At 35.8% G+C, this 14,726-nt stretch overlaps 1 protein-coding gene across 1 annotated transcript in view; it reads left to right on the plus strand.

Moving 5' to 3' along the window:
* MCTP1 (multiple C2 and transmembrane domain containing 1) overlaps positions 1–14,726 on the plus strand; it is a 215,244-nt gene that overhangs the window by 107,632 nt on the left and 92,886 nt on the right. The window contains 5 exon segments of the mRNA XM_079331356.1: positions 4,901–5,003; positions 7,146–7,248; positions 7,595–7,696; positions 8,043–8,117; positions 9,640–9,759. Of these exon segments, the coding sequence (XP_079187482.1) occupies positions 4,901–5,003; positions 7,146–7,248; positions 7,595–7,696; positions 8,043–8,117; positions 9,640–9,759 (503 nt within the window).

The following is a 14,726-nucleotide window of genomic DNA, read 5'->3' on the forward strand; positions in this document are numbered from 1 at the left end:
TGACTTCAGGTTATAGGTGTACAGTTCATTCAGGGACATATGATAATTCTGAGAAATAAGGTGACAAGTAAAAGACTAATTTAAACTGACATGATGTGCAATGTGAGGGACACAGTGCTGATTGAAGTAAAATACTGTTCTTAGATCTAAGAAAGGTAATCTAAGTTTGTGCTCAGTCTTGCACTGTCTAAAGACATGGCATAGCATGAACAAGGTTGTCAAACTAGATGCAACGTGTGGCCTAAAATTCAAAAGCTTCAAAGATAAAAGTAAAGATAGAATTCAAAAGATAAGTAGCTCGTTTTTCAGTTGTGGCATACATTAAGAGGTAGAACTCCTAGAGTTCATTCTCAGATAGTCTATTTCTGTGATGGTTAAAGGTGGAAAATGCATGAGGGAGATCTGTCGAAAGAGAAGTTGCTTTTCCTTCCAATTATGCATATTACATTAATTAGCAATTTGCTTCTATAATTTCGAGAGCCCTTAGGACTGTACAAGTAGAAACCGAAAAGCATCAGACATTACAGCAAAAGAGTGCATAAATTATATTTGTTTAACTTTGTGTTGAGGTTTTCTGCAGGTTTGATTTCAGTGAGTTTGTTTTTTCTCTACCTACTTTTATCATTAATTCCTGCCATCAGTGATAAGGTGTGATAGCAGTTAGCCCCACTGTGGTCATGGGATACTCAAAATTTTCAGTGTTGGTGTTGGTTCTGCTGGGAGCATTCTTTTAATATATGCCCTAACAGGTGGTGGTCATCTTATTCTTGTACAGCACTGACCACATGCTTAGGATTGTATTGAGAAGTTTGTTATGGATGTCTGTCTGATCAATAGCTAAATGTCTCTAAAGTCACTGGAACAGTAGCTGGAGGCCTACAGAAAGCACTGAGCATGGATTGCTAGTTGGAAGATCCTCAGATACAGAGGATTGATAGAATTTCTTGGTGTATGACAGGTATTATATATTTATACACACTAGTTGTGGTTTAGTTTTTAGTGAAAGGCCTTGTCATGACAATATAATATGGAATGATATGACTGAGCATAGGCAGCACAAGACTAATCAGAGATTTTTAAGGGCACTTTTAGAAAGGCTAGAGGGAGAGCACATGCTTTTCTGAACAGGTGTGATTTTTCTCTAAGAAAATGAGGAAAACCATTTCTGCATGTCTTGTTTGAAATAGCTAGCCAAATTAACTGGCAGAAGTTGTCTGAGGCTGCCTTTCTTAGAAGTTGTGCTTAAGGTATAGTTTTGAATAATAGAGTGTTCTTGGATCTTTTGGGTTCTCCTAGAAACCAAGGAGACCTAAGGACATTTTTTACTATTCTAGTGCTCTCTTAAGGCTTTCATTGGGAATGATCCCATGTTTTTAACCACTCTTGAAATGCAGCAGGCTGTCAGTGAGAACTAAGTTTGCAGTTGCTCCTTCTAATAATGAAAACTTGAAAGATGGCAGATGTGAGTTTCACCAAGCCTTCATGCATTGTTCTGTCTTTGTACTTCTGGATCATGTTCACTTACTTGGGTTAGTATCTTAATTATGTTTGCACATACCTTAAGTTAAGCATGTCAGCAATGAGTGGTGTCTTTCAGAGGTCCAGCTTGGTTATGAGTGTTTCAGCATTTGAAAAATGTGCCCATAGGCAATGAAGATGGTTTTGGGAACTTTGCAGCCAAGTGAATATGATAAAAGCAACATTCCTTAGCAGAGATGTTCAAAGCTGGGAAACTTCTCTTTGTCAGCCATGATATTTGAGCCATCTCTTGAACCATGTCATGATATTGTCTCATTCAGATTTGTTCTTGTAGTATTTTCAAATGATAGAGGAAGGAGGTGTGAAATGTTGACTGTAAGTGAAGGATTTTTTCATTTCTGAAAACCATTTGTCTTGGTTTGATCGAGGAGCTCTGTCATTAATGTTACATGTTATTGATTGATAGTCATGTAAATCTGTAAGAAGATTCATTGAAAAAGTGCATGCCAAGAGGCACAGAAAGTAAATAAATGTAGTAAATACCCCCTCTTTGTTTATAGAAGATGGCTTGTATATGCTGCAATGTAATTTATTTTGTCAGTATATCTTTAATAAGCTCAGCTCATATTGTACCACCATATGCAAATGTGATTGATAATAGGCTATAAAATGAGATACCATAGTCCACCTGCTGTGTCAGTGCTGCCTTGGTATTTGAACTAACTTCTGGGTGTTTCTTTCTCAAATACTGAAAGCTAAAGAACTCAAATAATATAAATGTTTTAGATTTCCCATCACCTTCTAGTCTTGTGAAATAGAAGAACCTTGGGATGTGTGGTACATCCATTTCTGCTGACTAATGAATTGAATAATTTTTCAAGATAATAGGAAACATTCAGCAGTATATGATTTTCTAGAGAAGGTAAACATCAATTAACTGTAATTCAGGATGTGTTTAAAACAATTATTCTTTATCATTAAAGTTAATAATATGCACATCAACTCTTGGTGTAGTCAAAATCAATACTGCAGTTTGGGAGATGTGGTCCCTGGACAGCTTTGTCCAAGTATTGATTTCATTGTCATTTGTATAAGGTATGAAACAAATTATATTCCCTAATATCATTAATGTAGCCCCACTAATGTAGCTACTGTAGCTACTCAGTTTATGGTTTCTAATAGTGCATGAAAAAATAATACAGAGTTATTGAAGACATTGAGAAACACACTTGCCTACTATGCTAGATATAATTGTAGAAGGCCATTGCCAACATTTAATATATTTTCAACAATTTACTGCCCAAAGAAAGTCTGGAGAGAAGAGCAAGCCATGAGGTACTATGCAACTCAATTGTTTATTTACATCAGACAAAGTTCCCCTGGGTCCAGGGAGAAGCAATTTGTTGTTCAGCTTTCTACTTACATGAAAATAATGTGTACACTTGTACTCTGCCAAAGGCAAAGGTTACTCCCTTCACTTACTGGAGAAAATAAAAATATAAAAGCAGGATAGCATGTTTCTGTTTTGAACAGCATTAATAGCAATTGTTGTTACTGACATAATTTAAAATATGAGTTAAATAATTTTGTCCACAATGCCTCTTTATCAACAGAGGTCTTCCCACCATGCCCCTCATGTTTTCATTCGAGTTCTTTCCATCATAGCTGTTCCTTAGGGCTGTCTCACTACCTTTCCTTAGCCTTCTGGGAAATGTCAGGATTGCCCTGGAATGCTGAAGATACCAATCCCATCACCTTTTGCTTTCTCCCACTTTGGAGCACTACTTTTTCAGACAGCCAAATTGTTCTTAAGCATCAAATTCAGGTGTCTGCTTTTCTTCTTATCCTTTTGTCCTAGTTTAAGCCAAGGATGTGAGGGCAGAGCCTGGATCCGTGTGGGCCTGTCTAGGCTGTTATTCTATACACTCAAATCATTCCACTGGTGTGTGGGACTCAGGGAGTCTCACTCCCAAGATAAAGAGGTTTCTGGTGGAGGAAAAGGGGCACTGCAGAGGTTCAGCAGCTGTTTTCTCCCTCTCTGAGGGGGGGTGTGGCGAGTGGAGTGGTGGGCTGGTGCTGGTCCTGACTGGAAGATTTGTCTAACATTGTGGTTGTCTTCATTGTCTTGGTCTTGGGGAGACAGAGCACAGGTGTGGAAAGTTCGTGTGCCATTATTTTTGATTGTCTCAGGCTTGTGGAAAAACCGTGGAGGGAGTGGTGGCATGGCACCATCTGTGGAGGTGGTGGGTCAGACTCAGTGAATGTTCTGTGTGTGTTCACCCTCTCTTATACACTGTTACTGTTTCTTTCTTATCTCATTGCCATTTCCAGTAAGTTGTTACCTCAACCCATAATTTCTGCCTTTAGTTTCTCTCACCTGAAAGAGGGGTTGGGGAAGAGGGGAGCCTGGGGGGTTAAAACCACAACACCTTTCCAAAACCAAACCTTAAAAGGGTTAGTGTCAATTTCATGTTCTACCCCTAAACTTTCCTTAGAATCTAAGCACTGCTTCCCTGCAGTCTTTTGCTGTAAGATGCCTATTTCATATTTAAGGACACACACATACACACACACACACACATGCTTGCTTTGCCCATTATTTTTCTTTAAAGGAAAAAAAGACCTCCATATCCATTTCCATTATCCTACTTCAATTATCTACATAATGCATTTTCAAAGCAGCAACTTCACACTTTCTCCTTTGGTGACTTTCATGCTGAGGGATCTCTTTGTAAATATATCCAAAACTACTTTTTTCTGCTTTAAAGTATAATAAAATATCAACCATGTTTGCCTTTCTGCTGTGCTGAGACTACTGCCTGTCATTCCAGCCCATACCATCTCATTCTATAATTGTACTTGGCCACTTGTGTTAGGCTTTTATATGAGGCTGTCTTTTTGATTTTGGGGAGAGGATTTGTACAGCATGAAACATAATACAGCATAATAGTCTGGATAATTTTCATAGGTGCTATGTTGTTACAAATAATACAGAATAATACATTTCCTTCTTATCAAAATACTCTCATTATGTTATCTTTAAAGTCAATGGAGAATTGGTACCATTGAAGTAAAGTTCTCTTAGCTGTCTCACAAGGGTGCTTGGCAACTTTTAAGAACATGCTGTGTTTCATCAGAAAAGTCTGTATGGTGATTTTTTTACCCCCTCCCCCACCACCCCATTTTTTTAAAGGCAAAAGAATTGTTCTTTTAGCTGAGAATGTTAATAGACTATGGACATGAGTAGTGTGTTCTGAATATCTTGAATATAGGTCAGACCATTAAAGTGAAGCTCAGAAAATGAGAAACCACCTTCCCCCCCCCCCCCCCCCCCGCCACCCACCAAACTTGTTTTTATTTAAAGTTTGCTCATCATGTGTTTTCTTAGTTTGTAAAATTTGTTCCAAATTTTCTCTTACAGGTAAAAGTGACCCATTTTGTGTAGTTGAATTGAACAATGACAGACTGCTGACACATACTGTCTACAGGAACCTCAATCCAGAATGGAACAAAATCTTCACATTGTAGGTGTTTGGGTTTAGGTGGGGGGAATGGATGGGCAGTGGGTTTTGGGTAGTTTTTTTGGAGGTGAGGATGTTGGAGAAGGAGCAAAAATACTTACTAGTAGTTCTAAAGAAGAATAGTGATGACATACTGATATTTATTAACTAAGCATCCAAATATGTTTTGAGAATTACAAACAATGAAAAAAAATTGGAGAAGTGTTATCATTTTAAATGTAAAAATGCCTGGTCTGTTTCTTGGAAACCAGGTATGAGTAATGCTGTGCACACTAACTTCTGTTAGGTTCAGCAAGAGTTTCAAGGGCCAGATCCAGTGTGATGGATTTACCCCTGAAGTTTTGAGTGGGGGAAAGAAGGATACTGTGAATATGGCCTTCATTAAAATGTGGTTGTTAACAGTAGAAAACATTAGATGACTAGATAATGTTAGAAATTCTAGATGCATTTGTATTTCTCTGAATTGTGCTGAAATACTTTCCACTTCTTGTTTCCATTTAGCAGCTGCACTTCTCACAATACCATCTAGTATCATACTAGGACAATCCAGCTGTTGGGTAAAATGCAGTCTAAAACAATTTATTGGGAAATTATGTGATTGGTTCTTTTATCCTTGTGTTATTTTGAAAACAGTTAAGGGCTTTGACAAAGTAGAAAAAAGATCTTCCACAGACAAAATGTCCTTGTTGTTTGCCTTGCTCAATTGCTTTTCTTTCCTCCCTTCTCTCCATCTGACTGTAATGTGACACCAATGAGTAGAAAAAACTGATCATTGCAGGTCTCACTGCTGCTGAAATCAATAACAATCCTCTGCAAAAACAGCAGAGACTTTAGTTTTGTGTACACTTACTTCATTTTATCGTACATGAAAATGCTATATTTTGCCGCTAATCTCAAAACTCAGCATGATTTTAGTTTTTGTTTCCCTCTCTGGATTTGGCATTCATATATCATATCTTTAGCATCTCAGGTTTTCTTGACCCGCAGTGAGCTCTCAGAAATGAATTCAGAGCAAAAGAAAAAAACATCTCACAGTAGTTGTAGTTTTCAACAGCTTATTATAGTAGTTTTTGTTTTTCTATCTGCAAAACCATGCTAAATTGTTCATTAAAATATTTTTAATTATTTACCAATAGAGCCAATAACTAATCATCCTCTACTTTTCAACAGTGTTCTCTGCACAAGGAATTGCCTGAATTTGTAGAGGACAAAGGACTAATCAGAAATCAAATAGAAAAACCTCTGAAGGCTTTCAAGCCCTTCCTTCTATGTACCTTTGTATTTATCCTCAGATTTCTTAATTAATTTTTGAGCTAGCAATCCCTCACCTGGAGGAGTATATTTTACTGAAGTTAAACTGCTTTGCTTGAATTTGTATTTCCTGGATCAGCCATTCAATCAAACATGAGTTGTCTCAAATATTTTTTTATTCAAATAAGGAATATTATTTTTCACTAAAAAGTTTATAATGTACAGTAATGTTTCCTGTGCATGGCAATGGAGTTTTTAATAGTTTGCATTCTTTTTATTTCAGTTGTACCCGAGAGGTGCATTGTTCCATATTGTTTGTTCTTTATTTGCTGTAATTTGTTGTATATTTGTAATTAAATGAGGATTTCAGAAACAAAGAAATCCTTGTTCTTAGTGTAAGGATATTCTCTTATAGCTTATAATTATTTCCATTTACAAATCTACAGGCTTCACTGTATTTGCAGTAAGAATTGCCACAAGGATACAAGTGTTTAAGAGTAGCTTTTAAAAGCTCTCTGTCCTTCTGCTAGTGGCTGTAAATCCCCCAGTGCTGCTCCTTGCAGGTCATGCAGTGCAAACCTCAGGTAGGAGATTTAAAGCAACATCCTTCAGAAAACATCTGCTAGAATAGCTTTGCAGAGAAAGACTGATAGAAAGTATTTTGCTTATAGAAAGCCTTGCAGAGAGAGAGAGAGAGGGAGAGAGAAAGAGAAATCATCACAGCTCTTAGAAAGCGCTTTGGTTATATGCAGAGACGTCTCATTACTTAAGCTCAGTTCTCCTCCGTGGCTTGGAAAAATAGACCAGTATCTGTGCTAACCTTTTACAGTTTTGTCCTTGGTACCCGCTGGTGTAAGTGACTTCTTTCTTCTGTGTGTACTTCTCTCTTTGTAGCAATATAAAGGACATCCACTCAGTGCTTGAAGTGACAGTTTACGACGAAGACCGCGATCGAAGTGCTGACTTTCTAGGCAAAGTTGCCATACCATTGCTGTCTGTAAGCTTCATTCACCTGACATACTGCTCTGAATTTTTCCTGCTGAAAGGGGGAAAGAGGAAAAAAAAATAATAAAAATTTGCAGCTCTGAGTCTGTCATTTCTCAACCAAGGTCTGTAATAAGAACACTAAAATTTTAACATACTCTATTCACGGCCATGTTGAATCCCATGATAGTTAATTTTTCCTGACAGACTCGGTCCTGGTAATGAACAGGTACTTGTCAGACTTGCCACAGTTGTTTTGGGTTCTCTGTCAGTTTCAGCAGCTGGGGGTCAGGGGTCACCGGGGGGGTGTATTCAGCGGAGACCGCAAGACAGACGGCTGTCATGTCCTTTTCCTGCAGATTCAAAATGGTGAACAGAAAGCCTACGTCTTGAAAAACAAGCAGCTGACAGGGCCAACAAAGGGGGTCATCTATCTTGAAATAGATGTGATTTTTAATGCTGTAAGTCTTAACTTTGGGTTTTTTTGTACTGCTAAAGAGTTCAGTTTCATGAAAGCTTTTGTTCCTGATTTGTAGAGAATTTCTGTCATTCCTCATTTTCTCTAAGCCTTGATGTATACTACAGAATACTCTTCTGCCACTGCTTGGCACACCCACTCTTTTTGTTGCTGCTGCTGCTGCTATTGCTGCTAATGTACAGAGCAGCAACTCTTGTCTCTGTGTGTGCTTGTGTGTCCTGAGCTTAGCAGCCATGACTTTGAAACTTGGTAAATTTTGCGAATTGAAGCCTCTGTTATTAGTGAGGAGCAAGTAAACTTGGAATACTGACATGCATTTTAATGCATAGGTGAAAGCCAGCATACGAACCTTAATGCCCAAAGAACAGAAGTACATTGAAGAGGAAGACAGACTGTCTAAACAGGTAAAGAGTAAGGAAACACTAATCCCTTCTAAAATCCTTAATATCAAGTGTGCGCATTCAAGTATCTGGTATCATACTGCTGAGAGTAAAGAATAACATTTTCGTTACATGTTTACAAAAGAATATGATAGGTTGAGAAGTCAGAAACAAAATACACGGGTTTAATGTGTCTCCTCTATAAATTGCTGCCTAATTTCCATTAAATACATGAATAAGAACACAGTTGAAACCATCAGGTTTCACACATATCAGATTATTACACAGGTGCATGTAAAATAAGTCTTGCATAAATTTTTTGCTGTTAGCTTTGACCCCAAAGTTCTCCATTTGTTGCAGGGTAAAGAGTCAGTATTCTTTTATCCAAATTTCAAAGAAGTTACTTGAGTGAGGTTTGAATCAAAGGTGAAAGCAGACTAAAACTCTTTGGAATCCCAGGAATAAGAAATGTCTCGACTCTTTATTTTTTCTCTGGGTCTTTTTGCTACACACAATTTTAATGCTTTGGTAAAAATTTATTTAAACACACATATTTTTCTGCACTCAAACTACTTTGGACTCAGTTTTTCAACAAATATTGTATCTTATAGGGAAAGAATTGGTTGGAATACTGGAACAAGATTTTTGTTGTTTTCAGTGAAAAGTCTAGGGTCTCAGAACAGTTTCTGAAAGCTTGTAGACTTGAGCATGGTTTAAATTACCTGCTGGATAAATTTTATATCAGTTTGTGACTTAGTTCATTAAAAACAATTCAAGAGGCGAAATATTTCTTTATTTGCAATTTTGAGTAATGCAGTTACTGAAGCTGCATTTTGCACTACTATTCCAACAAAGAAGCAGCAAAGCCTTTTACTCAAGGTTCATTATTCTTCCCACTTTCGTAAATGAAAATGGCATTGTGGCTTTTGCAGATGGCAGGAAGAGAGACCATTTTCTATGTGGCTCAGTACACAAATCATTCACTGGTTTGTTCACTTTTTGTGGTGAAGTGTGTTGCCATTTCAGAGGATTTAAGTACATTTTCCTGAATCAAAACCCAGAGTTGTTATATTTTACATATATGTAATTTGAAAGTATGTAGATTATTTTGGTAAATACTTAAAACAATGCTTTCAAAATACATCACAGCAGACAAATCTGTTAAAAATGTTAAATGGTGCAGATATCTTAATTATATTAGAGCAGTAGTGCTGCAGATTTCAGGTTAGTGTCCTGCAGCATCTTTTTATTAAAAACAGCCAGCAATTGTTAAGAAAGGCTTAATGACACTGAAATCTAATTACCAAAATAATTTGTGGAATTTTGCAAGTGGCTTTTTAATACTGAATTTAAGTTAAATTCAACAAATAGTGATTGACACAATTAGCAACTTTTTTTTTAAACTAACTTGCTCAATTTGTGAGCTAAAGAGCTTAATATTTTCTCATCCTTCACCCAATTTGAGAATGATTGTATTGCTAGCATAGGCTTCTCCTGAAACATTTTGGGGTTCTGAAATATTTTCAATCTTTCATCTTTTTAACAGCTGCTGTTAAGGAACTTCATCCGGATGAAGCATTGCATCATGGCGCTCGTTACTGCTGTTTGCTATGTTAGCAGCTGTTTTGACTGGGATTCTCCACCAAGAAGTCTAGCTGCTTTTTTGGTATGATCTTCTTTATACTACTTTTAATCATCCCAGTATTTGTGTTCTAGACTAAGAGACAATACCGTGTAGATTGGTGGTTTCTTCTAATTTATTTTGAAAGTTTGCGTTAAGATGATGCCGCAGGTCATGTTTATTCAGTTTTTTAAAAAATGATTAAGTTTAAAATGTCACACAAACAAGATAGAGTGGTATTTTTAAAATTTATAGTAGTAGATTTATAGTAAAAAAGTAATTGTTTGTGTAAGTTACAAGAAGGCAATCCTCATCAAACAGAGTCAGTGAACTATGCATAATATAATTTAAGCTTCTCACAAAATTACTTCCATTAAATGTTGCTTAGTTCCCTTGCATATTGAATAATGACTCTTAAAGTATTTTTGATTGCTTTTTATTCAAAGGTGTTCTTCATAGATAAAAAAAATCCACCAAAATAAAACAAACTCAACTTTAAAACCATAAATACAAACAAACTAGTATCTTTTAGGCAGCAAGCTCTGGTCATAGTTTTTGGTGAATGGTTTTAAGTGAATTTGTTTTTAGCATTTAAACAAAATTTCTGTTTCTACATGAACATTATCTTCATTAATATTAACCTTTATTTTTCTGTTAAATGTTTAAAATTCCAAGCATAATTGTAGATTTCATTGTGTTACCCAGATAAATACCTCTTTATTTTCAAAATCCTAAGAGCTACAATCAAGACCATTATTGTTTTATTAGAGAGTAGAAACGTATGTATGGACATACCTTCTGGAATTTCTATGTTTATTAAATTGGCTGAAATACTTAAATTAGGAGGCTCTCCACCATGATTATCAACAGGGAAGGGTTTTGGTTTTACTTTGAATAATTATAGACATCATCTGGTGACAGTCCTTTTTATTTGGATGCCTGGAGGTCAGGTGCCTCAAATCTGGAGAAATCAAACCAGGCACTGGAGTAGAATGAACAGGCTGTGCAGTAGGATGGGGTAGTTGGGTGTGTCACAAAGGCTGTTTTGCAGAAAGTTTCTTTAGCAGGGCTCCCTTTGTACTGTGTTTCTTGTTAAGCCCCTTGTGCCTGTCAAGGGTGGCTGTTGGTTTTGGTTGCCATCTTTGTTGGGAGTACAGGAGATTCATGTGCTCTCCAAAGAGCCAGGGGGTTGTACTTTTGCTGATGTCTGTGGTAATGACACTGTGTGCAAAGATTAAATATGCTTGCTACTGTTTGCTGTAAAAGGGGGATCTGTCATTTCAGTTAGAAGTTATCAACACTTCATAGGGAAATGCAGGTTTCAACATAAAACTCAAATGTTCATATTGCTATTTCTGCTTCAGTTAGTAAGTATTTATCACTCTAAGTCAAATTTTAATGTGGATGTAGAACACTCAGCTGTTGGCAGTGGAAGAAAGGAAAATGGAAAAGTATCCTGATCTTTGGGCAAATTGATTTTTTTTTTCCCCATTGCATACTGCTGTGCCTGTAAGGAGTGGTGTTGCTGTTAAACTGTAATTATTTCTGGTCATAGAAAAAAAATCAGTGTCATAATAAGTAGTATTAGTAGTAGTATGGAAAACAAAATTTGAGTAGGGAGGTCAATGTCAGTATATGTTATTATTATAGTTAGAGTGTATTGCGGTAGAAACATGTTCCTGATTATATTTTTATAGATATATATATATTTTTCATATCTATCTATATAGAGAGACTTATATATCAAAAATCTGATTTTCTTGATTTTCTTACAGTATTTGTTTTGCTATATAGGTGCTGCAGTAGATTTTTATGTTTACATCAGTGATGTGATTGTACAAATTCTGTTCTGCATCCCAAAAGCATCCTGTGCTTTTTGACCGGATGTTATTCTCCCCAAGGATCAAATAATTCCTCTGTCAGGCAAAAGAAGTTTTTGCTGGCCAAGTTGATTGTATGTGAATTTTTCTCATAATTATAAGCTTTGGATTTAGATGGTTTCTGGACGTTCATATGCTGTTGAAATCTCAGGAGTGATCCAATTCTTTGTATTATGGTGAATTATACTTGCACTAAGGTTACATTTTAATTTAATAGAGTGTATAAAATAAGTGTATGTATACGTCTCATTTTCTCTTCACAATTATACAAATTACATCTCCTCTTGAGCTTGTCTTCTAGAGACAGGAAAATGTCACAGTGAAATGTCACTTCCAGAAAGGCAATGAGAAGCAGGCTGTTCTGGAGGCTTTCATCTCTTTAGGCAGACTAATAATATATGAGAAGTAAAGTTTTAAACAAACAATTTCTTCCTTCCCGTTGGATTTGAGAATGTTCTGAGATGGGTACATGCTTATACAAAGTTACAGTCATTTCACCTAAGTTGTCTGGTTCATTTTTGTATCTCCCCATGTCATTGACATTACAATTATGGATACTTTTTTACTGTGTGGCTTTTCTTTTTGATGGGAGTATGCAGGACCACAGGTGAAGAAATTCTGGCAAAATAGCTCAGTTTTCAAAAATATAATTACTAAGATAGATCAGGAAAGAAGAACTACTCTTGGAAACATACAGAAAACCTTGATTAATATGTTAACTATTATAAGTTAAACTACCTGCTTTATATGCCTTGTGCACTCCTCACTGCAGTCCTTTTTAAAGTCATTCTCCTTGGAGAGTAACACTGTTAGTCACCAAGGCTAACAGTGTTCATTGAAAGGGCTTGCTGATTATTTATACTCTGAGCTTAGTTGTCTCAAACTTTCACTTTTTTTTTTTGGATATTTTAGGTACAGAAATGCTATATTGAAGTTTTAGAATGATTCTTTCTAAAATCTATCCAAAGACGTCAGCTCAGTGACCAGTGTTGTCTGTGCTATTCATAGAGAAACAGAAACTCCAAGTTAAGTTTTCAGTGTTTCAGTTTATGCATTTCTGCAATAATGTTTCACCTGTTTCTATTAAACTTCATAAGCTCATCACCTTCACTGGCAATATTGACTGAACAACTGAGATTTTTCATTCACAGCGGTGATATATTAATAGCTGTTATTTTTCAGATACTTAAAGATATTAATAAGTAGCTCAGAAACCATAGGTTGATCTGGCTAGCATACGACTTTGTCTTAGAGTAATTAGAAAATTTTATAATCGTTCTTGCTTTTTGGTATTTAATTCATGTTAAATAAAGGAAGTGCAGCAATAATAACAATATTAAGTTAATATTTCAGTTCCAGAACATGTCTAGAGGCAGATCAAGAAAGTGTTATGCACTTATGTTTATGCTTGTTGAGACTTAAATACATTGGGAAAAAGCAGAATATGCAGAGAGCATTTGCCATAAAATCACATGTTTTTCTCTGTTTAAAAGAGACCTTTGCAGTATTTAGCAGGGTTTTTTTTTGGTTTTTTTTTTAATATGTGGTATCTAATATGGTACATTTCACAAGGAAGAACTTCAGTGAAGTATGCAAAAGTGGATGTTTTTTCTTCAGATGAATCCATTGTGGACACTGACATGTCTGCTAAATTTGGCCTGATTTCTGTCAGCTTCTTGACCAGACATTTATGTCCTTATAGATGTCAGTGGGTGCAACTTGAGGGGAAAAAGGTGTGTATTCTTTTTTTCCAGTACTAGTATTTTTCACCGTAATGAGCAGAAAAATAATTGGTCAATGGGGCTATCAGTGAAAGGACACACTTCAGTGTGAGTCAATGAATTATTTTATGGGACAAATTTAATCTTGAAATGTATGTGTAGATAATTTGTGCTATCTGTCCATATGGAAGTCTTTTAACCATTTCAGTATAACCATTATATAGTAAATATTGCTGTGTTTAACATTAACATTTGATACACATTTAATTTCTGTACTGCTCTGTGGTCCTTAGGGAGCTTTCCTCTAGTGCTACATGAGAGAGACAAAGTATTGATCAGTTAACATTTCAGCTATGTATGTTGCAAAATTAATGAAAATGCCAGACAAAAATGTCAGAGTGCACAAAAAGGTAAAATTTAAATTTGGCAGTGTAATGAAAAGTTTAAGATGCGCATTATCAAAAATATCCTCTTGCCTTTTAAGTACTTTTCATAACTGGTTAACTAAAGAAAACTGCATATTTTACTTAGAGGAATAGTAAACATGAAATATGAGGGAATATATAGTTTTCAAAGTGTTTGGTATCTCAAAATAGTCTCAGTAAGGTACTTAGTTGCCTACCTGAACATTTAACTATTACTCATAAAATAAACTTATTTCATTTCTCACTTGGAAGCCAAGTTCCCTCACCTGATGAACACACATTAGCCTTAAATTAAAGCTTCTTATGAATGCATTCTCCTATTCCTGTTCTTACTCCTTTCATTCATTCTATATATGTACATGCATACACAGAGAAAATATTTTTCTTTCTTTCTCTGCCTCTCAAATATTGATAAAATGACTCTTCCTGCGTCCAAGTCATTTGTCAGGTCTAACTCACCTTCACTTTGTCTTCTAATATTACAGAATTCATGTGTGAAAATGACATAACAGTGTCCCTAGCTTTTGATTAAGTGTTAGTTCCCTTGTACATAATGCCATTTAGCTCTGGAGGTGTCACACTGAGTAATTGAAAAGGAAACAGGATTTAAAAGAACTGGTTCCTAGAAGGAAATGAGACAGCAAAGTAATTTTGTCAGTTTACTGAGCTTCTGCCTAATAAAAAAGGAAACAATCACTACTGTGTATTTTGGAAGCAATGTTCACTCAAAGATGAAAGAAAAAGATTATGTTTCCAGAGAGACTTGATATGATACCATTGGGTTGGAATGCAGTTATTATAATGACTACATATTTTCCTTTTTTTTCCCACAAAAATAATTAATTGGAAGAGAATCAGAATTTTCACATATATTAAAAACATATAAAATATATTGAAAATATATATCATTGATGTCACCATCATGGATACTATTATTGAGGATACAACCTCCAAATAGTTATTTTTTGCTAAACCTGTGTGAAATG

Source organism: Erithacus rubecula (assembly GCF_903797595.1).
Source record: "Erithacus rubecula genome assembly, contig: SUPER_Z_unloc_3, whole genome shotgun sequence".
Classification (NCBI taxonomy): domain Eukaryota; kingdom Metazoa; phylum Chordata; class Aves; order Passeriformes; family Muscicapidae; genus Erithacus; species Erithacus rubecula.